A 27,126-nucleotide genomic window follows, 5' to 3' on the forward strand; every position below is an offset into this window, starting at 1 on the left:
CCAGAAAACCTAAAGCATCCAGGTTGTAAAACACTGTAATAAGTAGGTAATCCCCAGCCTGGCGTCCAAGTTACTGCCCTAACCTGTTCCTTATGATTATAAAATGTCTCGGTGTCAGCAGGTTCACTGTGAGTCAGAGTTGAAATAATAAATGGCTTATTTTCCATCCTGATGGAGGAAATACATCACGGCTTATTGTGGCTCACTTACCGAGGCTTTTTTTTTTTGCCTTTTTTTTTCTTTTTTTTTTTCTTTTTTTTTAAACAGGAAAATGTAAAAATAACCAAGTCATTCTGCCTTACTGCGTTTATTTTTGATTAACAAAGCCCTTATTACAATCAAATTCGAAAAGAAAAAGAAGCATGTTTTCAACATGGTCTGCACAAACAATACCTTAGGAAAAATACAGAAGAAAAAATACTACACAAACTTGCAAAGAATATGAAATTTGATACAAACAGACTCTTTGCCAAAGTGATTCTACCACTTCATTCCTGTAAACAACGGGTTGCCTGAGCTGAGGTAAAGGTCTAGGCTCCAGCCTTGCCTGTATTTCTGTTCCTAAGAAGCTTTCTTTAATCAGGCTCCAGTGTTCACAACATGCTCACAGCTACTCAGTAGTGTCTTTGCACACTCAGAACCTGCTGTTATAAACTTCAGAGGAAAGGTGCTCTCTTTTGCTTTGTGTATTGCCAGCAAGCAATTAGTGTCCTACTTCTGGCAGGCCTGCTCAAACTCTACATACAAATCACACAAATTGTCCCATTGAAAAGGTATTAAGAGACAGATCAACATCAGCCCCACAAAAAATACTCATTGATTACCTAACACAGAAATGCATAATAGCAGGAATATTGCCAGCAAGGTGCAATTAGTCCTTACACCGTTTGCAAAGTAAAAGAACTGTAACAAGTAGAAGAAACTAAACATCATTATTTTACAGACATAGATAAAAAGCACAAGCATATTAAGACAGCTATTTCAAGCTCAAATTTGGAGCACGTTTTTATACACACACAGAGTGGCCTACATACATAGAACACTTTAAACAAGAGAGTAGTACAGAAAAAACCACATACTAGAACAATATAGAAAAATGTATAAGGAAATTATATATAAAAGTCATAAGAAGCATTCATTCTTTTTAAAAAAAAAAAAAAAGGCAAATAACTAAAATATTAGAAACACCAAGAGACCAGTATTTGCACAAATTGCAAAGGGAAAAAATCTGGAGTCAATATCACAAAGAGAGCTCTGATTGTTTCCAGGGGAAATATCTGTCTCAAAGAATTGCAGGCTCCATGACTCTGTGTATTTGAAATATACCATAATTAACATTAGATGCACAAAGAACACAGAAGTCTTTGAACTGAAATAACATGTACTGAGAATATAAAATTCCTCCAGTAATTAATTGCAGGGGAAAAAAAAACACCACAAAACAAAACAAACCTGCATTGTATGTAGAATAACAAATTGTAAACTAATGCTTTAAACTGGAGTATGAAAAGCAAATGTTAATTCCCAGAGTCCTAGTGGTAATAAACTAATAATCAATAACTACTAAGTTTTTAATGACCTAAAGTCTAATACTACACCAAAAATGCAGAAAAAACTATGAAGTTGCTTTTAAAGTGGTGTCTCTTGACTGCAAGTTTTTTTAACATCCAGTTTAAATGTACAAATGAACAATTTCTATTTCCTGTGTATCCTTTCTGCAGCTTCTTCTGCATGCCTCTGTAACTCAAATGTATCATTGAAGCCTCAAGATCTTTTGGGTAACAATGGTCAGGACTCAGAGCTACAACTGCAATAGGCCAGACTTTTTCTTCCCATGCGTGTTTCACTGTGCCAGAGTTTGGCTGAGAGACACTGCAGTGCTGGTTCCCACCCCGTGCTGCTTTCTAGCTGAAAACCCCGAATAATTCGAGTTCTGTTCTGGTGCTATCCATCAGCCCTCAGTCTTGGCAGCTGTTAAAGCAGCTACTTAAAAGGACTAATGGTCTTGCAATGGAGTCATGGGACTTTGACTCACAGTCCCAGATTCAGCTCCACGTTCCACCACCAGCCCCAGACCTCTCTGCCCCATGCTCCTCAGCTCACCTGCCACTGGCAGCGAGGGCACTGAAACCCCTCTCCTCTTGGGCCTCTCTAAGCGTTACACTATTTTGTGGAGCTTTCTGATACATTCAGGGCTTCTTTTGCTTGCAGTTGCTCTTCTCAGCTGTCCTCAATACACATACAAGTCAAAAAAAGCAAAAAGGTGACAAGTGAAAGGATGATACACTAAAGTTATGCAAGGGCAACAAGCCGTGCCATGGTTTTCTGCAGATCTAACCCCCCCTCCATGCCATGTCCCACGCAGCTTTCCATGGGTGTAACCTCAGCCCCACTATCTTCACCCCCTTTCAAACTTAGCTACTTGCACTCCTTTACCTTTTTTGTAGCCCCTCAAACTCCAGAGCACCCTTTGGTCCCTTCTTAACAACCTCCCTTGGGAGGTCCTCAAGGTCAAGGTAGCGAGCTGCTACCCACCAGGAGCAAAACAGGAGATACCAAGCAAGGCTCCTTAGCTGAACTGAACCTTCTTTTTTTGTTGTTGTTTCATGACAGTTACCCATAATAATGAATATTACAGTGATGAGCACAGAAGCTCAATTCATTACTACCTTGTGATTCATTAAAGGTTTTTTCTAACCTAAGTAAAGTTTCCATAATTTTCGGGCCACACTTCACTTCAAAAAGCATTACAAATCAAAGCCATTTTGATCACAACAGTACAGGGGAACATAAGCAACTGGCATTCAGAATGGAAATAAATTAGGATTTATAAATATCCCATAGAAACATTTATAATTTTTTAATCCCTTTCACACTTCGGGTTTCAACCCTTAAAAATGCAGGAAGAATGATTCATTTTAAGCTCCTGAATTTTTTTTTTTTTTAAATTTATTTCCGTTTTGGCTTGAATTGCGAAAGGATCCATTCAATGACATTACACAGCAGCGCTTCTGAAAGCAAAAGTCTGCTCTTCTCTATCCTACACCAGCAAGAGAAAAAAAATTAAAATCTTCCTTCTGACCCAAAGATCATGGAAAAGAATACATATGTCTAAAGACCAGACTTGCAGACAGATGTCATATTGGACAACAAAGTTGGAAAAAGCAGACAAGCTCTGAATTACACAAGCTCTTCCTTTGACTCTGTTTATTATTTTAATTTTCTAAGCCATTTTCAATTTTTAAGCCATTTGCTTAAATACAATTCATAGCAAGTTACCTTACTTACACAGCTTGCTTATAACATTCATTTAATTTGGTATCTTTTCCATTTATTTTCACCTGCATTGAGGAGTTCACGTTTCCAGGTAAAAATTGTTTTTTTTAACTAATAGGAAATCCTATAAGGTCTTACAGTTGCAGTTTCTCTCTGTAACAAACCCTTCTGTTACATAGCAGATTACACATCTATAAGATATTCCTTCTCTTTGTGACACACATCGTCTTCTCTTTCAAAAGTAAAACTTTCCTTACTGAGCCTCATCAAAAGAAAGCAGGATTTTACAAAGCAAAAAACAAGAAAAACAAGACGACTCATAGCATTCACAATTTAACTCACTTTTCAAAGATTTCTCATTTCCTCTCTTGCCTTTTCTTATAAGCACCACAAACAAAACACATTTGTTTGCTTTGATTTTCAAAACTCTACTACTCCCAAATAAGAGGAAATTTCTCTGCAACCCACTGAGGCTAAGGGTACTTTATAGCCCTTATTTCCCTGTTGAAACCATCCAGCCTTTGCAGACTTTCTAGGAAACACAAAACAACTTGCAATTCAGATGTTTCTTACGTCTGTCTGTCCCTGGGAGAGGGCAAGCCTGAGACTGACGGACATCACAGCCATCTCTGAATCAAAAAGAGCATTTCATCCTACGCATCAGGATGCACAGAGTACTGGTCTGTGCCCCTGGTCTTGCTTTCAAAATGGAAAAGGGAGAGAACCTTCTTGGATTGTACATGCATGAAAGTTCTTGCACTGAGCTGAAAAAAAAAAAAAAACAAACCTACACTACACGTGTGTATTGCATGGTTGTGCTCAGTCTTTAAGAGACCAGAGTAAAGACTTCCTAGTGCTGGTAAGCAGGGAGTCAAGTGCTGGTTAAACCCCATGTAAGACTGTCACCTTTCCACCTCCTCCTTAAAGCACTGTTGCTACTGCATATGACACCTGTGACTTCTCTGCAGACTAGGAGATTCTTGCTTTTTTAATCCTTCTTACAGAATGTTCTTCCCAGTCCTTTAATGGCCACCCTGGTAGAGGTAAGAAGATGCCCAGGGCTTGGTTTCCAAACCAGTTTGCCTTAATACAGCCTATACAGAGAGAAACCCTGAGGTTCCTTAACTCTCAACACCTGCAGGACAAACTGAGCCAATCCCTCTACAGCCCAAGTCCTCACATGAGCTTTACATAACATGGTCTGAGATACCACCTTAGTACCATGCACTCAGGACTAGAGGCTTGAATCTCATTAGGTTATTTTCCAACACTTGAAACCATCCCTTAGCCTTGTCCCTAAACTGATGGTGTCTCATTATTTGAGCCTAAAAAATCCTTTGGGGATGTTCACCATGGCTGCCCCTTTCCAGGCAGTTATTCACCATGCCTGATTAAGTTTCTCCTAGAAAGAGTCTTTCTCCTTCACTGAATGCTGACCCCAAACAGACCAGCCTGCTAAGCTAAAAGCAGAGTATGTAACCCTTCATATCTAGCTGTCTTCTTTCCTTGTAAGAGGCACTTTGATTCAAAAAAGTCAACACATGGAGGGGAACCACCAGGCTTTTAACTTCAGACAACCTCACACAGAGTTCAGAAGAGAACCGTAGTCTACACATCAGCTAACCAGTCAGGGACAAAGAAGAAACCTCTTTCCTACTCTGAAGTTTCAATGCTGCAAAGGAACATCAGAACCTCATCAGACTCTCATACAGACAGTTCCCTTCAGCAGTTACACACTTCATCTTTAGGTTGCCAATACAAGAAGAAAAGTCAGACTTTAAATGGCAAACAAAATCTACTTTTCTTACCAGTGCTACCTAATGAACATAAACACAAGATTTATACAGCAGGGAAGAAAGGTGTTAATGGGGAGAGGGAATATTCAGGCCAGTACAGATACATTTTGCTACTCTATATTCCTTGTGTAATAAAATTCAGTGTAAGAGCTGCTTTAGTAAATCAGCAGCAGAAGCAATAAACCCAGACATAAGTTTCTGACAATAAAAGCGTATTCTGCCCGCTGACTTTTTTCCCTCTATTTGGAAGGAAGTTTCACATTTCAGTGTAATTCAGACTATCTTACAGACATTTCTAAGAAAAGGCACATTTCCTAAAGCAAAACTCATTTAACAGTCACTTAACAGCAACAAACTTAAAACCTTGGTTGGTAATTTCAGTTTTCTTCTGAATGACTCATTTATCCCTGGGATAGGCCTGAGCAAGGGATTCTCCCAGGGAAAGACAGACTAATCAAATTATTTCAAGTCAGTAAGGTATTGGCTTTATGCCTTCCAGCCCCAATGGCAAAATCTCTTATAATAGCAGATCTCCCAGTATTAATAAAAAAAATATTAACAGACTAAACTTTGGCTTAATGAGAGCCAAGAGGCAAAGCTCCTACAGCCAGGAAGACGTAAATGTTATCATCCTCTCATTCTTGTTCCTAATCTTTCACACTACATTGGAAGTAGCTTACAGGGTGCAAATACACACACACACATATATATGCTGGTTTGGGTGGTTTTTTTTCAGACACACACTCGACAGAGCACAAAATTACCCTCACTTGTGAGGCAGCATTACTACGTGCCATCCCAGTGGCAGGCATGCAGGGGACAGATTTTCATAAGATGTTGAAAGATCCTGGCACTGTGGCTGGCGAGAAAGCTTGAGGCTCTCCACCCCTCTTTCTGAGCAGAGGGGGGGCCATCCACATACATCCAAACACACTTAGTCCAGGAGAGAAAAACCTTCCTTTCATGTTTTCTTGACCTCCAGCCAAGAGGGAAGACAGGACTTGAGTCAGTCACCCCAAAAGTTTACATAGGGCAGCACAGCAAAGTTCTCCCACATTGCCCACGTCCCCAGCCCCTCATGCTGCTGTATTGAAGGGCCACCAGCCACAGGGCCACCACAGGGATGCTTCCCCGAGATCTGGCTCACAAAAATGAAACACTGTCCTGGGCCACAGTTGCAAATTCAGCCAGTGAGTTACTAAACCCTGTTTTTCAGCAGAACAGCAGTTTGGAAACTTTTGCCTCAGAACAAATCTCCACAGCCACAGCACTGCCCTGGGTCACAGACGGGATAACGTAAAAGGCTCAAAGTCCTTGGCAGGAGTCACATTTTAAACATCATTTGCTGTTACTTTTACACAATGTGCCTAGCTAAAGACACCTAGCATGGTAAGTGGCTTTTGGTGTAAATATTTCTTACCTCTGTCTCAACATGGATTATAACTTGTACATTAAGACATTTGGTGCATTTTCGCTTTAGGCTCATTTTGAAAGGACAGGCTGCAGCATTGGTTCAAGTGCTGGATATCTGTGCTGTGTGGTGCAGCAGCAGTGAAAAAAAACACAGCAAATACCAGCTCTTGCCCCAGGAGTAGATGGGAAACACAGGGAAAAGAACAAGCAATGATGCAGATAGCTATGGTATGTTACTCTCTTCCTCCCCTCTCACTGACCTCTTCAAGCTCCAACAGCTTCCATCTCTCTCTCCCTTGGGAGAGCGCTCTCAGCCCTCCATCTCCCCTGGTGCCCTCTCTCAACACCTACCAACAATGCTTTTGCTCTGCTCATCTTTAAAAATGAAAAAGCTTCTTCTCTTTGAAGTCAGTGGCTTTTATTTCACACATGAAGAACCTCCTGCTCTCCTGAAGGTTTGCCAGCCTTTCCCCTGCTGTACCCTTGGCTCTACAAAATGGCACTGCCTCCTTTAAGAGCATCGTGACGACACTGCCAACACTGCTATTTCCTACGTTCTCAAATCCAACGCAGAGGGCAGTCACATGCTCCTGTTCATACATCCCATAATACAAGGCCCCTATTTATCAATAAATGCCTTGAGGTGCAGAGCAAAGCCTAAGCTAATAAAAATCTGCTAGGATTATCTGCTGGTGTTTCACATTAGCAACAGCAGTGGCCAGGGAAAAGTGAAAGGAAACAGGGACGCAGCAGAAGGAGTCCAGAGAGTAAAGAGCAAAAGGAAGGGGCTGCTACAGGTATTTGAAGAGTTGGGGAATGAAGAGGAAGTAGACTGCAACAGGAGTAGAGGCCAAGCATTTTTTTTTCCTTTTATTTTTTTAACTCTAATCCAAGGCATTAAATAATGACTTTTAAAAACACATAGACAAATAGACAAACGTGATGTTTTGCTCAGTAAGTAACTAACCATTGGAACCCATGGCTGCAGGATAACTACTGGAAAATAACTTGAAGCGATTAAAAAGGGATTAAATGGGTTTTATAAACAACACTATCTGTTGTTAAACATGCTAAAACAGAATTACAAAAGTTAATAACCCATTTGCTTCAGGGCATAAACTAATCCTCATCCAAGGGTAGCAGAGATCTGCCTGCTTGTCAGCTCGATATCTGGTGCAACAACTCCTCTCCATAGGCAAGCAATCTTTGCTTTTAGTTCCTGGCATTTAAAAATGGTCTTTTCTTGCCTGAAAAAGAGCATGCTATTGTTCAGGCCTTCAGATGACCTCACATAATTAATTCTGGAGTTTACCAGATATCATTCCCTTGAGAGGCGGGGGTGAAATGCATGAAAAGGGAGGAAAAGTTTAATTGCTCCACACTTCAATATTCTGCTCTGTTTCTTCAAAAACAGTTTTTCAGGGCACTAAAATGAAGTACATGAGATAAAATTCTCATAAAAAGCTTGAAGACATGAACAAGGCACAAAATCTGTTAATACTTTTTGGTGCAACAGTTCACCAGCCAAATCAGTTTATGAGAAAATTAGATCTTTATGACAGGCAGCAAGGGAAGATTTTAATATATTAGAACAGAAGCATTTACTCTGCCTTGTAATAATTAAAGCATTATCTAATATCGTAGTTCTCAAAGATGGGATAGGGTTGAAGTACATACTCCTCAAGATTATGATGCCAGCCCTCTACAATCCCAAATCCAAAGCCATGAACTTTACTAACAAATTAGCTAGTCTCCCAAATAATTGCTTCTGGACAAAACATGAGATGGGACACGACATGTTCAGTGCTCCACTGTGGTTATGAATTTTTGGTTTCAAATGCTAGGTTGCTCTTTCCCACAGCTAAGACAACTGTGTGCTGGGGACACATCTCCCTGGCTCAGGAGAGCTGCTGGAAGAATAACTCTTAAACATCAGCCTGACAGAACTCATTCCACAAGTGATCTTTCCACTGCCAGGCTACCTGCTCTAGTTTCATTTGTCTACAACTTTTTTTATTATTTTTTTATTATTATTTTTAGGGAGGAGAAAATTACAGCTGGCTTATTTTGGCAAGCCCAAGGGTCAACATCTGAGCTGTGTCTTCAAAAATGGACTTTGCAATGCCCTGTTTCCAGCTTACTAGCAGACCAGATCAAGTGTGTCCTGCACCTGATAAGTCTTTGCAAAGTTTGGCACTGACTCCCCACCAAAGCAGTATCAGTGTTGAAGCTGCATGTAAAACTGATAACCAAAGCAAGAAATATAAAATGCCTGCTAGGGGAAAAAAAAAAAAAAAATCTCTGAAACTTAAATTAGTTTTACAGTGAATGCAAACACACAGTTTCAGACCACTGTATGTATATATATTCCTTCTCCTCCCCTACTGCTGAAACAGCAAAGCATTCATGGCAGATGGCATGATTCATCTGAAAATTACTCTAGCAGCACTCTATTAGCCTCTAAGGAGTAAACTAGGATTAAAATATTCTGAATGTTAAACTAGGCAGTTGTCATGAACAGTCATCAGGTCAGTCTACTTGCTTAGTTTGCAGAATTTTTCTTACAATCAGCAATAAGCATTATGTATGAAGAGGTCATCATTTATTTATTCTACCTGCCAGAAATTAATACAGAAGCAAGAATGGAAGCAACTGAGAGACAAAGAAGTTTATTTGCCCACACATAAGTAAAAAAGTAACAGCCAAAGCCAGGCCATCACACTAATGGTGGGTACCAACACATCATGTTAGTGACAGCACCAGCCATTTCTGGCAAAATGGGACAGATTCATTTTCTAGAGACTACACATCTTACCTGGGAGAACAACTTCCTACAGACCCAGTAGCTGAATATAAATCTGATTGGTTGAAGATGTGCAAGGGACATCAGGAAGTCTACCCCCTGTCCCAAGGCATCAGCAATTAAGTCCAAGACATTTGCAAGAAGCTGCTTGTTAATAACATCCACTGAGTGAGCCTCCTCCATCCCCAGCTGCAGCCCCACATCTCACTCACAGGTCCACAGAGGACACAGGTAGCCAGCAGACACCTCTGAGAGAGTGTATGAATGCAATGAGGAGCATCATGCCTCTGCTTGGCCATGGTCCTGCTCTGGGCTCCCAGGACAGCACTGGCCACCAGCACCCATGAACCACATGGCATCTTGCCAGGGAAGTGGTAAAAAAAAAAATGCCAGTGTCACATTCATTGTCAAGGCAGCCTTACAAATCAGCCCGCCCCAAAAATGCAGTTAGAACACTGTGCCATCAGTCCCTCTCCTTCACACGAAAGGCAGGAGTCAGCAGTGCCACGTGACTTATTCCAGAGAAGTTAAAAACCATAGGAAGTAAGGAACTGGGTTGCCAGTTGCAAAGAATGCTGAGCACTCACTCACAGACCTGTTAGACTAGCACACAAGGCCAACAACTGAAACTGCATTGCTCATTTGAAAAAAATTTTTAAAAACCCAACACACACTTTCAAGATGGTTTAGATAATGCTGACAGTACAAAAACTCACTCCTGTGCAGGACACTTCCCCAGGAATAACTACTGCAACATTAATTGCCTTGACTCTGGGCCCCAAGCTAAAAAAAAAAATCTCCTTCCCAAATAAGCAGTCCACAAGAACCAAATTTTTTTTTTTGCTCCACCAGCAACAATCCTCAGTCAACAGATGTAGAATATTTGGTGTGTTTTAATACCCAGGTTAACTAACCAGGGGGTGAAGCCAGTAACGTCGCTGCCCTCCTCTTTGGTGGTGAAACTGTGCTTAATGTCATCTCTTGAAAAAGGCATTTTCTACATACGTATACACTTCCACGTCAGCCTCGTTGCATAACCAGGTTGTGCAATTGTTGCAAACCCATTTACATCTTCATTTTTGTTCCAGAGCTCCAGAAGGGGGAAGGAGGATCACTGTCAAAGGATGGGGTGGACTTTGCAGAACAGGTCTCCTCAGCCACAGGAGGATGGTGTGAGGAGGGGTAGGAGGCAGTGGGAGGGTGCCAGGACACCCTCACTGATGCCACTATGGCTCACCCAGGGCAGACATTTGGAACAAAGTCTTAGTTAGAAACCTCAAAGGATGACTTCATAGCATCAGGGAATGACTAGCATTGGCTTGGACTGCAAGCAAAGAAGATCATGGTTTCTCCTTTTAATACTTATTACTGTGTCATTGCCACAGAACTGTAAAGAAGAAATAGGCAAGAGTGCAGTATCAGGTTTTCATAGACTGAACAGACTGGATTATTCAAGAGCCACTCAAGTTTCCTAACACACATGGAAAAGTCTGCGTTAAGATAGCATCTCCTTCTTTTCCCAAAATAATGGCAACAGGCTGCATTTTAAAATACTGCTTTAAACTCCCATCCACATTTTTATTTCAAGAAGGTATTTACTGAATTTACTACATTTGTGAGGAAGGGCTCAACACACCAGCAGCATCAGGGACCAGATCCTAGACCAGCAGTAATACTCCGCCCACTAGAATATACACTCACACAATGTTAGGAAGGACACTCAGCTTGTGCAGCAAATGCAAACTCTCAGTGATTCAAGATCTGACACCATCGTTTTACTCAGAGACTGTGCATATTCATCAGGAAAATAGGGGAAATCAGGCCAAAACAAATTAATCCCCCAACCTGAACTGAAAGAAAAAGCTCCTGGTTCAGCCCTCTTCATGAGTCTTTGAGGATTCCAAGCAATGTTCCACCTGCATTTGAAGTGCAGAAGTGCCTTCCAGCTCTGCCTTTATGCCATCCAAGATGGTAGGGTCAAGATACCATAACAACTATGAAAAAATGAAGGTGCTCCAAGTTAAATAAACATACAGTCACACTCTAGGTTTTCACATCTGAAAAAAAAGAAAAAATTACACTTTCTTTTTTTTACAGTTTCCTTCACTGTAGATTTCCAGATATTAATCAAGACCTAAATATATCTAGCTAGACAAAAATATGTAGTGGATTTGTATTTGTGTTTAAATTATATAATGCAATTTGATCAGATCACACATGAGACTGTATCCTCACCCTGAATTTCAAATAGCTTTTGGTTTGAGCAGCAGAGCCAGCAGCAGAGCAGAACTCAGCTCAAAGAGGCAGAGCTGAAGTAGGACAAGTATAGCAGTGGTGACAGGCAATCAGCAGCTGCAAATACCTGAACCAGATCTGATTCTGGCAACTTAACCTTCCTTAAAATCACCACAAAGCTCATTAAAATACATATATATATTTAAAAATAGTAGTAATATTAAATAATATAATCAATAAACATTTATCTTGAAACAAGACTTCCACTGTGAATCTTTCACTTGAGCACAAACATTGCTTTTGTCACCTTGAACCTCTGGAAAGGCTGAAACACCTTACTGAGGAAGAAACGCAGCAGCACCAGATCCTCCAGAGAGGCCAAGGGATGTACCTTAAAGGCTTTAGGTAGCGAGGAACCTGTGTGGTGAATCACTGCAAGAGGAAACATGATTCCCTTCCCTGACCTTCCCCTCACACCTGAGCAGCAAACAGGAGCACACACAAACCAGCCCAACAGACAGCAGCATTCCAGCAGGACCCCACCAGCAGGCTCAGTTCTGACATCCGGAAAAATCTGCACAGGAGTACTCTGCCAGGCTGCAGGCTTTCCCAAAAAGCCTTCTGCTCACAGCTCCTCTCCTCTTCACACCATCCAATGCTTGCATCTGAGGAGTTTTGTTAAGGGCACCTGGAAGCAGACCTGGTACTTGGCCCCACAGTGCCCTGACTCTGGAGCTTCTCACAGCAGTGCTGCAGGGGAAGAAGCCAAGGGGCAAGGGAAGGAGAGGGGGACTAACCAAACAGTTACAAATTACACCTGCTAATTACGCATCTCCAGAGGGGAGCCAACAGCAGGAATAAACCCTCTTCCCTCGGCATGCCACCAGGATGCCTTCAGAGCCAGGTTTTCTGGGAGAAGGGGTGGTGGGGGTTGCAAACAATTACATCTAATTTGAAGGTTCACATTTGAAGAGAGTATTTTTGGAAAGAGAAATCAACACGTTAACAGCAAGCAGGAGCACAGAGCACATAATCCTTTCACATGCTGACAGAGGAGAACTGCGGAGGCCTGCTATGAAGCATCTCTGAATAACAGCATCTTCATTTTTTGAATATCTAATTAGGAGGTTTTAGATATTGCAAAGCATTGCTATAAGATATAATTTAGTTGGCAAACACTAAGGATCTCTCAGTCTGTAAGTACGGTTTTGGCAGTCAAAATTTAAATCTGGATATATATCAGAGATATGTACAGCACAGGTACTTCTTTTTTAATTCTAACAACTACATTCAAATTAGCAGATTAACTTGGATCAGTGTTAAGCAAATGCAAGCTACAAGCAAATCTACCTCTACTACCACAACAGTGTATTTTTTGATTGTTAGTATCCTACATTAGCCTTGTTAGTGGCTTCAAATGCATTTAACGCAAATTAAATGGCAGCAAAGTGAAACAAGTTTTGTCTAAATCTAAGAAGGCTACAGATGCCAGAATTTAGCACTGACTTGGATTTAAAACACACACATGCCAAGAAAACATTTGCAGTTGCACTAATTCCCACTGTGGGAACCGAAAGGCAGCTTCATGTAACACAACGGGCAACAAATCCATTCCTTTAATTTCAGTCGCCAAAACTTAATTAATTTCCATCCAGGCAAACATTAAGTGTTTCTGCTGATCTTGCAGGATGTAAGCTCATTTGCACAATAAATGCAGTCTAACAAGTCACCACATTTATAGCAAGTTGCTTCAGTCTTATCTAACTGCGTAGTTTGAAAAGTCAGTGATGTGAAACTGCACCCACATCACAGTTTCTGGAGTTAAGCATAAGGAAACTGAAGATGGTGCTACCTTCTCATTGCAAGTGAGACTGCCAACGATATTTGGACAATTGGAGTCCATGCTCTGAACTCTATGTATAGCCCTTATTCAGGAACGGGGAAAAAAAAGCATGTACTTTGCACCTTGACTTTTCTTTCACAAAATTAATATCCATATTCTGATGCTCCAGAGCTCCCCTTCCCAAATAAATAAATAAATAAATAAAAAATTCAAAGATTGCTAAAAAACAAATAAGACTTGAATTAAATTGTATACATTTAAATAGGTGAGCATATAAACAACAGTCACAAGTTCTGCCTATACTAGGAGGCACGTGTCACTACAGCATTAAGGCACAGACCATCAGCAAGAAGAGGGATTCCCCAGAAGTGGATCTGCCAGCAAAGGGGCATCCAGGGACACTGTCTGCTCATCTGCACATGGCCAGCTCCAGCGTGGAGATTTAAGGCCCTCTCTAGGTGAACAGCAGGGGTGTAGGTCCCCCCCCAGATACAGCATTTTTGCTCACTTGCTGCTCTCCTCCTCTGCAGCAGTGGACCCAGACAGCAGTGTCCCAGCTGCTCAGCCACCGAGCTTGCAGAGCTGTGCTTCAGCCTCACCAGCAAGCAGCTGCCCTCTGCATCTTCTCTGCATGAACCTCTAACTTTCCCCAAAACTACAGTTTTCACAGAAAGCACAAAGGCTGCTTACATACATAACTCCTTCATGTATGCACATCACTCGTTTCATTTTTTAAAAGTTGTTAACTTCCTGATTTCTGCACATGATGAAAATTTCATTCTGTTACTTACTAAATGAAAGGTGAGATGTCTCCAACGTTTCTAAGGGGAGACACCAACATGCAAAAAGCAGAGAGCAGCCTACTTCATCCCTTCATATCTGGCACAGGAGAAGCATAGAGGCCTGACACAAAGTGGCCTCTAAACAATAGATACTAAAATAAAAATAATTTATGAGTATGCTAATTAAATAAAAGCTCTTACATACTATAAAACACAGCTAGGAGTTACAATTTAGTCAGCAAATACTATGGGTTAAGGGAACCTCTGCTTGCAAGCACTTTTTGGCAATCAATCCAAATTTAAATCTGAATACGTACTATTTTATGAACCATGTCCTCTACATACACAGTACATTCACTCAAGGACGCGAGAACCAGGTTCCAGAACTTATAACCTCAGATCCATGCAAGGAAAACAGCCTTGACATAACAAAAAAAGGTGCCCCACATGATCACACCAACGTGGGTCTGGGCTGCAGTTAACACATCAGCAAAGCACTGGGGGAAACACTGTCTGCTTAGAAATGCTGTCACAGATATCCCTGGCATGCTGGCTTGAAGAGGCAACAGGACTGGATGCGCTTGCAGCTGCATGGGTTTCTAGCCTTCTGAAAAATTCAGTTTCTAAGGCTAGATCAAGAGAAGACTTGTACCTTTAAGTTTAATTAACTCTAGTTTGAGATGTATTTTCAAGCAGAACTATAACATCATTGATACTGTGCAGTGATGCAAGATGCCTGTAACAACAGCAAGCTGCCTGAGCAAACTGAGTGCTGTCCCTTGTTCCTCCAGCAAATTCCTAATCTCTGTCTGGTGCTGCAGCTGTCAGAGTCCCAGGAGATTTCAGTGACTACATTTTTAAATCTAACCACTTCTGGTTGCCTCTACCACAAAGCAAAGCACTCCTAAACATTTACAGCAGAAGTGCTTCATAGCTAAATACATTTGCCTCTTTAGGTATTATTTTAAGTGAATTGGTAAAGATCAGTATCCACTATAAAAATCTAGCACAAGCATGAGGCCTAATGAAGTTCTTCACAGACAATCATCAATCCAGTAAAAGCAGCTGACTTTGTTCTTTTTATTCCTCCTCCATTAAGAATGGAGACCTACCAAGAAACTTTGTGATACAGATGCTGTACTGCTAACTTAATACATTTGCATATCACAAACTATGGTACAAGAATGAAACATTTTTCCTTAATGAATATACGTGAATAATATTTACTAAGTATATTTAGAAATAATACTTAAATGTGAATAGCACTTGTTCTCAAGAGTTAACTGAATTCATGCCAAAGCTGTCCACTGTTCTTCAAAATGTAACTTCCCAGTGCATTTCATTTCTGAAGTGCAGCTTCTCACCATGAAAGTGGTGTTTCACCAATATTTAAAACCTATTCAGGCAACTAGGGGTAGAAACAGAATGCTACAAAATTCATTATTAATATGCACTACCATATGCTTAACTATGACTAGCTGCAGCCAGCTTCAGTGAATTTGAAGTTTCTTCTTCATAGGAGTTGATAATAAAGTAAATGTATCCATTTTTACATATTTCTGTAAGAGGAAAACAATAAACCACTTACCAGGTATCTTCACTATGTCTTACTTTAGTATTCATTAGCCAAGGTTATAGAATAATTTCCATCACAAATCCTTGTTTCGTAAACAGACTTTCACCCAAAACAAAAGGGGCTGAAAGTTGAATCTGTAGCCACAGCCTGACATATTTCACAAATCTGTGGCTGAAAAATCTGTCAGCATTTTTGTTCCAAAAACCAAGCACTCATTTTACGAAATGTTTACCAGTTGTGCAAACAGAGGAACATGTATTTAGGTAGCATTATGCTTTGGAAACTGAAAAAATCTGAACAGGCATCTCAAAGCTAAATCATTTCTTGAGTAATATAAAAAAACCTAAAACACCAAAAATATTGCCCATTTTATTGTTGACCATTATATTAAAAATAAAATAAAACCATTAGGAAAAAAAAACCAAACCCTCACATATCTTACCTAGACATCTCTATCACCTTGTATCCCCTTGTACCTCCCTGCTTCTCCCTTCCATCCCAGGCAGGAAAAACCCCAGTTTCCTAAACCACCAACTTCACTGTCAACTTGTGAAATAGTGTAAGTGGTACCAAAATAATGATGCTGAGCATGTCAGAAAGAATATGGTGGGTAAAGAGAGCAGTTAACTCATTTCTGTGTTGCAGTTCTTTAAAGTCAAGCAATTTGGGATAATTTAGTTCACCATGTCAGTATACAAAGCTGCTCAGGCATTTGGTTTTGGTATTGAATCTTGCATATAATCATACAACTAACTGAACAGACATCACAGCAAATAGAAAATGGGCCAAAAAAAATGAGGAGTATGGTGGGACACTCAAAACCACTGACAGACACTAGGACACATTGCATCAGACAGCACAAGCCACTGGCAGTGGGTGCACTTGAGCATCTTGACTGCTGTGAGGCATTCCAGTCCCTCCTGGCCACAGCTGGGATGGGGCCAGGGAAATGCACACACTGCCCCAAAAACAGGGCAGCCACATACAGATTTGAGGCCATAATGGGCTTTTTCCTTCAAGTAATGGCCGAGGTCAAATGGGCAAACTTGAAAGGAGAAACAGGATTAAGTTTGAAAGGAACAAACAGTTAATGGCCGGCATTGCCATACAGCAAGGGGAGCACCTGGCACCTGCAAAGATTAAGATGAACTTTCACACCTGAAGCTTCTCACTAAGCGAAATGCAGGCTGCTGACTCACACACAGACAGGGAAAGCTGCTACGAAGGATGTTTTAGTGGCAGTGAGGAGGTATGCAAGCCACTATATAAAGTAAGGGGTGGGCAGAGGCAGGAACTGCTCTGGTCGTTTCCCTAAGTATGGCTGAGATCAGCCCTCATGGCAGAGCCAATGCAACTATAGTTTCCAGCTGTGGAGACTACTTCTAGTGCCACGTGTAAAAAGGTATGACTGTAATCACGTGTAGCTTGGCAGAATCCAGAAAAAGAAACATAAATACTTACACATGCATGTGCATGTGTGTGTACTGTAGGTATGTCTAATAAAATGCGTGATGCTAGCGGGTGCACAGATCACTTAGGGAAGCATCTAAAGGGACAGAGGTAAATGCCTACAGGTATGTAAGCAGCCTTGAGGGAATACACAGCAGTTCTTCAAGGCAGTCTTCAATTGTAGTATTTCCACACAGAAAAATAAATATTTGATAAAATCCTCACAAAGACCTACTGACTTCACTTTAAATAATAGTATACATTTCTGAGATTTAAATTGTTCACTAATCTAGAACCAAAAGGTTTGAACAACTTCTTGTGAAGATTATTCTTGGATCCCCAGAGTCTTTCAAACACTTCATACCATGTGTAGCTTTTGAATCAAATACGCCACAACCCAGAACTTAATTTGCTTGGAGAGCAATTCACTACAGAACACAGTCATGACCACGGAGTATTCCTCCAGTAAGGCCACCCAAAGCATCTGTCCAATGTCCATTTTGTCCTCAGGCTTTCAGGCTTACAATCATTCATCCTTCTGCAGTTAGATATCATCTATTCTCATTCCTTCAGTAATGGCAACAAATAAATTTAGATGATCAAGTTTCTCTGGGACTAGAAGTTGAGGAGGTGTAAATACCCACACAACATTAACACCTGCCACTGTGAAAAATATACAACATATCCACCTCAAGAAAAGTGCCACCAAAACCCCTATTTTGTGTTTAAGAAAAATAACAGGTTTTTATTTGAACCCATTTTTAAAAGCAGGCTAAAATGTTGAGGCCATTCAAGGAAGCTTAACTGTGATACCTATTTCATTATAAATCTCAACAATCTGGCCATAAAGGAAAGAAATATGCACACTGGAGACATTTTGTATTTTATGTATGATGATTAGCAAAAAAGGTCTCAAAATTGAGTGAAGGAAGAGTCATCTACAGCTGCAGCAAAGTTCTCTGAGGACTGTAGACTGTCTTAACGCCTAAGTCTCCTACTTGCACAGGTAAGGGAAGGTAGTAGGATAAAAAATTCATTCTTCCGTGCAACTTTCACAACAACTTCTTTGTTATCTCCCAAACAGATCTTGTTCTTGCTTCAGCTTTCTCTGAGCAATGTGGGTTTATATATTGAGGAATATTCCGTTCACATTGAGGAAAACAGCAGGTCTGGCAGCGCACATCTCAAGTGCTCCACTCCTGGTAGCCACTGAGTAGAGGCGGGTCATGCAGACTTTGTTTCCCTAGAGTTTGGGGGGAGGGGGCGAGCTATTGATTAAACAGAGTTTGTTCAAAGAAAGCCTGGAATAAATTATTTTGAGAAAAATAATTGAAGAAACTATTGAGAAAAAAATTACCTGTTTTAATAAACTATTCATAATATTTTTTTTTGTTACTACCTTTAGCTTCTACTCCTATTTTAAAAGCCATTTTTACTTGAATGTTTTTATTTGGAAGAACTCAGATAATATCTTGAGCTCCAAACAGATAATGTTGACACCCTTGATTTATTTTATTCCGTGGAAAAGGAAAAATCAGCTCAGCATCAGATATAAAAATGGGGCAGTACATATTCCCAGGCAGCACAGTTAGCCCTCTTCTGGGTGAGAAACAGCCTTGCCATTATGCACAAAGTGCACGTTCTTATTTGTTTCTGGTGCATTTCACAGATTTTTGTGTATAATGTGAAAGGAGCCCAGTTGGGCTTACAAAATACTCAAACTCCAGCAAGGCGAAGTGTCTCGAAGCTCTAATTAAGAGGAGGGAGCCCACCCCTCTCTTTCCCAGCCTGCGAAACACCTGCGCACAAGGTACTCCCAGCCCTAAATCAGTGCCAGGCTGGAAGGCGGACCCGCGCTCCCTCTGTCAGCAGCAAAGTCCTGCGCTAACCCGAGCTCCCGGCTGCAGCCACCGCTGCTCCTCCTCTGCCGGGCCCCTCGGCTGCCTCGGCCCCGCTCCCCGCCCTGCGCCCGCACCTGCGGCGGGTCCCCCGAGCGCGGGGAGACCAACAGCTCCCGCACCGAAAAGCAGCAATAATCCTTGCTCAAGCTGAGCCAAGGATAAATGGTGATAAACGAGGCAAACGGGCCTCGTGGCTCAAACCGGGTCAGCGATGGCATTGCGACCCAGTGGCTGCTGAACTTGCAAAGGTGATTAAAAAGTGTTGCGCTTATCTGCAAAACTTGCAAGCCTGTAACTTTCTGAGCACCCGGCAGAGACGCAGCCGAAGGAAGGGATTAAGGCAATACGTTTCCAATGCAGAACACAGTCAACTACTTAATTGTGTTAGGAGAGTATACGTGTACCTTCTGGCCAGCAGCGGCAGGGTACCTACTGCAACCCTCCCAGGGGGTACTGCGACCAAGTACATACCAGTCACAGCTCTGCCTGTCATAGAGGGAGGGGGTACGTGGGCAGAGGAAGAGCTCAATCTGTCAGAGGGATGTGTGCAAGAATTCTTATTTGCTGAAGCACCACAGGAAGAGCAGCAATAAAATAGGAAGCACCTAATAAGTTACCGAGCTAGCAGAGTTTCTTATTTGCTCGCCTCAGCTTGGGAGTGCTTTGATTTTATTTTGGTTTGTTTGGGTTTTAGCTGTCTTCCACTCATTCTGAAAAGGCACGAGATGTATCTTGCTTTTTTCAGGGAGACTGAAATACCACTGGAAAAAAAACACAACACAACATTCTCGAGTGACAAGTTGCCTTCTTTAAAAGTTGTCAGCTATCAATCATTTCACTCGTATTAGGGGTTCTCACGAGAGATGTCTTCAGACAATAATCCTGTAAATCTTTTTGCTCAAACACATCGATAGAAACTAACAAATTACCTTTAAAAGCCCTAAAAGCCTTCAGCTAAAAACGAGTTTAAGATCAATCTGCGTTTCCTTAGCAGGGTGTTGCTTACCTCCAAAATAAACTTACAAAAAAAAACCAAACCTGATGTAACAAACATTCCTAGCTAGGCAATTAAAATATTTAAATACGAGTTGACATTTCTTTTCTTTCTTTCTTTTTTTTTTTTAAGGCAAATAATACGGGTACTGGAAAGTGTAGCAAAGAGTTTGGCTTGCCCTAGCTGTAACTAATTCAGAAACACACCGGAACACCCCGACACCGTGCTAGGTGCGTGCACCTCACACATTTATTGCCATCATTTAATCCCAGGCAGGGTGGAGGAGGTTCTGCCTTTACGCAGACGGCTAAAGCTTATTTTGACAACGCTGTCACGCAACAGTGCCGCGGGACTGCGCGCTCTGCCTCCGCCGCGAGCAGGGGCACAGGTGGGCAACACCTTCTCCACAGAGGCCTCGGAGGAAGAGGACTTGTTGGCAGCAGCCTCAAGCCCTCGCCAAGCACAGCGTGGAAGGTACCGAGGCCCGCGCAGCCACTGCCACGGTGGGCGAGGTCCCGCGTGGCGACACAGCCCCACGCCAAGCGACGCCGAGCTCAGGGCCACCTGCCTGGGTGCCCTCCCGGGATCTGGCGAGCGGGTCCCCCCGGGGCTGGAGGCGAGCAGCACCGGCTGCTCGACTCCAGCCTGCGCAGGGCTGAGCACAAATCCCGACGCCAACAGGTTCCCGGCCTGCTACGGCTGGGGAGACTGCGCTGCAGGAGGGAAACTCCGTCCCACTATTTAACAGGAGAAAGACGCTCCCGCAACCCAAGTTTGACGAAGCCATCAAGACAAATACAGCGGCTTACTTATTAAACACGCGGTATTTTTGCAACCCTTGTCCTGGCTCCGCTCTTTCCCCATCCCTGTTTGCTTCTGCCCCCTCTCCGCCGCCCGACGGCAAACTCCGCTGCGCCGGGACGGCTGCCGGCACTGCCCCCCCGCTTCCCCGGGGGCCGGGCAGCCCCAGGGGCCGCAGCGGTGCCCCGGCACCACACGGGTGCTGAACCCCGGCCCCGACCGCCCCGGGGGAGCCGGAGGCGGCAGCGCTCCCTCCGGGTTTGCCCGGGGACGGCGCCGTGACACGGCGTGAACTTTTGCTTTCGGCGGGGCAGGGCTGGGGAAGCGGGGGGGGAGAAAGGCGGAGAGCGAGGGGGGGGCCCCGGCCCCTCCTGCGCCCCACCGGGGGAAGGGCAAGAAAGCTTTTCTCCCTTAGGAGGGTTTTTCGTTTGGTTGGTTTGTTTTTTCCCTTAGGAAGGGTGGAAAAAAAAAAAAGTACAAATTTAAGAGGATAATGATTTAAAATAAATAAATAAAGCAAGCATGGAGCTCTGCGAACTCTGCAGCCGGCAGCCCGGGGGAGGGCAGCTCCCCGCTTGGGCGGCAGCGTGTGCAGCGCTGAGCACGGCCCCTCGGCGGAGCCTCCCGCGACCCCAGCTGCGACGGGGGGTCCCTCACCACCCCCGCCCCTCACCTTCCAGCCAGCCGAGCTGTTGCTGTCGCCCTTATCCTTGAAGTAGGGAACGCTCTTGACCATCCACTCGTAGATCTGGGAGAGGGTGAGCCGCTTCTCCGGGGAGCTCTCGATGGCCTTGGTGATGAGGTCCGCGTAGGACAGGTTGCCCCAGGCGTTGCGCCGCGATGAGCTGCTCTTGCGGGGCTGTCCGGTCACCGGGCCCGGCGACAGACCGGCCACGGGAGGCGGTACCGGCGGCACCGGCGGCGGCCCCGGCGGGTGGAGGCGGCAACCGGGCTCGGGCGCCGGGAAGTCCCCGCAGCGGCAGGCGGCCGCCTCCGGCGGAGCGGCAGTGGGGGGCAGCGGCGCGAAGTCCTCGCTCTCCTCTAGCAGGCTGAGATTGCTGATGAAGTCCGAGGTGAGCCCTCCCGAGGCGGCGGCAGCGGCCGCGGCACCAGCCGACCCCTCGGGCTGCCCGCCACACGACGGCGCCGGGCTGGAGGTGGCCGAGCTAGGGGGGTTGAACTCCGGCCTCGGAAGGGGCCAGGTGCAGGAGCGGGGCCGCGGCAGCGGCTCGAAGTCGGGGTCGATGTCCACCAGCTGCGGTGCCTCGGCCATGGCGGGGCCGGGGCGGGAGCGCAGCGGCAGCAGCAGCGGGGCGGCAGGGCTCAGCGCCGCCGCCCCATGCAGGCTCCGGGCGCGGACCGGTGCGGCCCCGACGGCGCGGCCGCCAACTCCCCTCGAGGCTCCGGCCCTACCGCCCTGCCCCTGTCCGGCTCCCTGTCCGACTCCCTGCCCGGCTACTTGCCCTCCGCTGCGGCACAAGCAACAACCCGGTCGCCCGGCGCGCACCAACTGGAGCGACCGCCCCGTGCGGGCCCGCCTCCAGCCTTCCTCCTCCTTCTCCTCCTCCTCCTCCACCCGGCGGGGAGGGACGACCCGCGCCGCGCCAATGGCAGCGCCGCGCCTCCCGCCCGCCTCCCGCCGCGAGGCCGGTTTGGCAGGAGGGTGCCGGTGCCCCCGTGCTGTTTCTGGGTGGTTTTTGTTTTCCGGCGGCGTGGGGCGGGCGGGGGGGCGTGAGAAGCTGCAGGCGGCCCGCGGTGCCCCCCACCGCCCCGGGGCTCAGCGCCGCGGAGGGGCTGCGCGGGGGGTGCTGGAGCTCGCTTGCCCCGCCGGGGACTCGGTGCCCTTCGGCCGCGGGGTGCGAGGCAAGTGACCCTGCGAGCTGCGCGGGGTTGGCCGCGGAAAAAGACTCCACCGCTGCCTCTGCCTTGGCCGCTGCCTGCCGGGTCCTGCCGCCAGCACCGACGACCCCTGTGCTTGCCGCCCCCGGGGACTAGCGAGAGCCTCGGGGCATCCCCCGGCTGCAGCGGGTCGGCTGGGGGGTACGCGGGGGTTCGGGGCTCCCCGCTCCCACCGGCGGTTCTGGTTCCGCGGAGGGGGCTGCCGCCGTCCTTCTGCCCGCCCCGGGGCGAGGCTGGCAATCCCCCGCTCCGGGGGACGGGACCGGGGGCTGCGACAGCTGTCCGCCCTCCTTCCTTTCCTCCCTCCCTCCCTCCCTCCCAGACGGGCTCACCGCCAGAAAGTGTCTGCGCCTCCCAAAGTGAGAAATCACCCCTTCGGCTGAGCTTATTTTCATACCGTGAGCTGATGTTTTATTCCGTGGGCGTGCACGGGAGCTCGGGATAATTTCGTTTTAGGTCAGCTAATAAACATACTTTATCTTTTTCCCGACGAACCCCAAGGCCACACAATATAGTAAGGGTTGTGTTCCCCCCTTCCAAAGAGGCAGCAGCTACAGGACGTGCTACCTCTGGCTCGCGAGCCCAGAAACATGCAAAGAGACATTTTCCAGGCAGCACAGAAGTGTGGTTCTGCTTAAAATTAAAAGGAAGACATTTGCTTAAGCTAGAGAAACCCAGGGATGAGGCATGATTCAACACCTTGTTTAAACTGCCAAACCCTTCTTTTTAGAAATTCTTTTTTGTTTTCAGTAGCAGGAGTGCTTTAAAAAACGTTTTTCAGACATGTAAATCACATAGTTCACTGCTAGCCATGGCGTTGTTGCCAGTTAAGAACCACTGGAGCAGAGTAACTGTTACCGTTCAGCCGACTAACCTGTTACTCCTCTCTCCTCCGTGGATCAAGGCAGAGAACATTAAGGTTATTTAAATATGGTTCATTGTTCCCATAAAAAATCTTTTCTGAAAATGTGTAACAGTAATGAAGGAGAGAGAGTATAAAACTGGATTTTGGCCCACAGCATATAATTTGGTGACAGATCATACCTCTAGGTATACATGCTGCCTCTTACGAAAACACTTCTGAAGACCTGCAATGACACCTGACTATAGGTAGTGCAACATATGGGTGAGTGCATAGTAACTGATCACATTTTAAAGCTCTGTTTTTGTCATGTTTCTTTTCCCAAATGCCAAAGGTGATTATGACTTATTATAGATTGGCTGCTGGTCAGATTTCAGAGTTGCTTTGCCTTGAAGTAATTTCTTTTTTTTTCCAAATCCTGAAAAGGATTCAACTGACAAAACTGAGTTCTTTAGCCCACGGATTTTAGAAGAACCCTTTTTTTTTTTCTTCTTTTTTCTTTTTTTTTCAGTTAAAAAAAGAAAAAAAGGCAAAATAGTCCAAGTTCAGCCTAATAACTTGCATGCCACGTTTCAGCTTGGAACAGCTTTATCCGGCAGAGTTACACAACTCGGCTGCAGTAGTTGCCCTGCAGTAAGGGAGAGCACCCTGCCTTGGAGAAACAGAGATTATATAAGGGTGAGAAGCAGCCAGGGACAGGCGACGAATGGACGTGTTAAATGGAAGCCAAAACAAAAGAAGTGCCCAAGAACACTGCAACATTTTCTTTTTCTTTCCTTGGCATCTGAAAAAAAAAAATCCTAAGAGCCAGACTGGCACCCATCCTGCTAAAGGAAATGGATTCATTACCCAGGCTTTCTTCTAAGGTTTGTTTTTGGTTTTTTAAATCTCACACCTCTTGCTTTTTGATTTTGTCAAAAGTATAAATGTTATTCCCTGACTTCTACTGGTATACATAGAAGTTTGGTTGTTTTGGTTTTTCATTTTGTTTTGTTGGTTTTTTTAAAGAAAAAGAAAGAAAGAAAGAAAGAAAGAAAGAAAGAAAGAAAGAAAGAAAGAAAGAAAGAAAGAAAGAAAGAAAGAAAGAAAGAAAGAAAGAAAGAAAGAAAGAAAGAAAGAAAGAAAGAAAGAAAGAAAGAAAGAAAGAAAGAAAGAAAGAAAGAAAGAAAGAAAGAAAGAAAGCTTTCCTTTGTCAAATACCAACTGTGGAAACTGAGAAGAAAGCTACTACTGGGGGATTTTAGGAAGCCCTGGTGTGCTTGTAGTTCAGCCTGCACGTTCTGCAGGATAAGGGATGTTTTGCCCTTTCTCGGCCCCACATGGTGTTGCCGTCGCTTAACTGACCTTCCTGTTGAGGCTCTCCCACATTTGTGCCCCACATCACCGATGTTCTTGCAGCTCAACACTTAGCAGCAAATACAGACAGCAGTTTGCAGGGAGGGTGAGGGACATGGAGGTAAAGAGAGATAAAACCAGAGCCTTTGAAATGCTGCGTCTGCTCAGCGAGCAGGGCCCTGTGACTCACAAGGCAACAGGCAGAGCTTAGCCCTGCCGCGGGGATTTTGAGCACTGCAAGTTATCAGCTGGGCCCAGGTCTGCAGAGAGTTGGAGGAAGGATGAGGCCAATGAGATGATACTGTGCACTTTCCTGGGATGAGTAAGCCAGGCAGTCTGCTCTGACTTTGGCGAACAGCCTGAGTGCGTGCATCCTTCTTTAAGGCCCCAGTCCATTCATATGTGATCTTCTGCTTTCCTCATAGGATTTCTTCTCTCCATCGAAGTTTTGCTAAGTATCTGGGGTTGAAGCCTTTAATGTCAACCAGTTTTAGAGTCAAAGCAACACACATGCCATGCACAACATAAAGGACACGAGAGCTGTGTGCTGTAACCCCACCTGCACTGCTCTCCTGGCATACCCCAACACCATTCACCAGTCCTAGGACACACTACAATGAAAAACACCCATCTGGCTGCTGAAGGGGGGCTTTCCCCTCCCAAAACAGCTCAGCACAGCAATGGCTCAGTACAAGAAATTTTACTGCAGCTACAAATGACAGTGTTAACTTTATCTCATCTCCCACAATGCCGAAATGCTGATGGATGCACCACAATTCATTTTCTACTCCCACGGGCCTCCTCCCACACTCCACCTTTTCATTTCTCTACTCCTACTCCTGATCCGTTTTTCTACTCCTCTACAATACAATATCTTCTATCATCCTTAGCATCGACTTGTTTGGTTTTTTTTAAATTAAAGACCTGAAGATTGCCTTTTATCATCCCTGGAATAAAGCAGAGCCTTCTATTCATATGCCAGGTTCGAGGCAGCCAAAATACAGGATCTGTACTGTCTTTTTACTACTGTCTGTACAATTCATTTTCTGAGGTTTTGATCAAATTCAGCAGGAGATTATATGAAGTTGAAAGCACTTGTACTATATGTGCAGCTTTTTTTCTACGTGTATGTATGTATGTATGCAGTGAGAGAGTACAAACATTTTAACTGGACTAAAAGCAGTGATGAAATACTGGTTTACACCCAGTACATGAGAGCTGGGATAAAGATTATTTTCTGAGGAAGGATGGGGGAGTTCAGCACCTCCGGTTTCCTCCCACATCTCTCAGAAGGGATTGACTTTGGTTTGCAGCCTGCATTTCTGAGGAGCTGGGGTGCCAGAAGGGTGGTGTGGCACTTCAAGAACATCTCCTCTTAGCTCAAGGTGACTGAGGGTCTTCCCACCCAGCAGGGTTTGGACACAGTCCAGGTGCGTGGGGCATTCACACTGACAAAACTGAGGGAGTTTAAGGTGCCTGAAGCTCTTCCAAACAGTCTGAGGCTTCTAACACAGCCACTGGAGAAAGGCAGCCCCTCCACAGCATGTTCTAGAGCAGGAGCTGAACTTCACTGCTGTGAGTTACCTCCTGGGAGGTTAACATCTCTCCCCACCAACCACATGAACCGCAGAGGGAATATAATTATCTGGTAACCCCTCCCCACGATTTGGTGGTGCTAACGCCTCCACCGCCTTTCAGTCTTGTCTTTCATCTCCTGCCTCTCACAGCAGCACCCACATGCAGGTCAAGGTCTGGCTGGTCCAGGAAGAGGTGGATGCTGCATTTAGGGCCCCTCTGCACTCAGTTGAGAGAACATTCTCCCCACAGGTGATTCACCACCCCAGATAGTGAAGCTCACTGACCATGAGGATGTCAGGCTCTTGCTCCAAGTAGTTCACACTTGCTTTCAGCCAGCTGTCTTCAGGCCAGCAAATTCTACCCATTGCACTTTAGAACATACAGGAAATGTGTAGTTGCTTCTTCCCCTGCCATCATGTCCCTTGGATTTTCAAGGCTCCAGAAGTGTCTGGTGGCTCAGTGCAAGCCACAAATGATGGGCAGGATGATCCTGGTCTCCAGGGATTACTTGCTCAAGCAAAACAACTGGCAGTCAGCCTTGCCTGGCACAAAGGTTTATGTTATTTCTCCTTATCTGACTCAC

At 44.7% G+C, this 27,126-nt stretch overlaps 1 protein-coding gene across 2 annotated transcripts in view; it reads right to left on the bottom strand.

Moving 5' to 3' along the window:
* The window catches only part of FOXO1 (forkhead box O1), a 60,306-nt gene extending 37,951 nt beyond the window's left edge, over positions 1-22,355 (bottom strand). For both annotated transcript variants that reach the window (XM_051611139.1, XM_051611129.1), the window contains exon 1: positions 21,543-22,355. In XM_051611139.1, the coding sequence (XP_051467099.1) occupies positions 21,543-22,142 (600 nt within the window). In that variant the 5' untranslated portion in view covers positions 22,143-22,355. The remainder of the gene's footprint in view (positions 1-21,542) is intronic.
* Positions 22,356-27,126: the final 4,771 nt, after the last annotated feature.

This window comes from Apus apus, chromosome 1 (genome assembly GCF_020740795.1).
Source record: "Apus apus isolate bApuApu2 chromosome 1, bApuApu2.pri.cur, whole genome shotgun sequence".
In the NCBI taxonomy this organism is placed as follows: Eukaryota; Metazoa; Chordata; class Aves; order Apodiformes; family Apodidae; genus Apus; species Apus apus.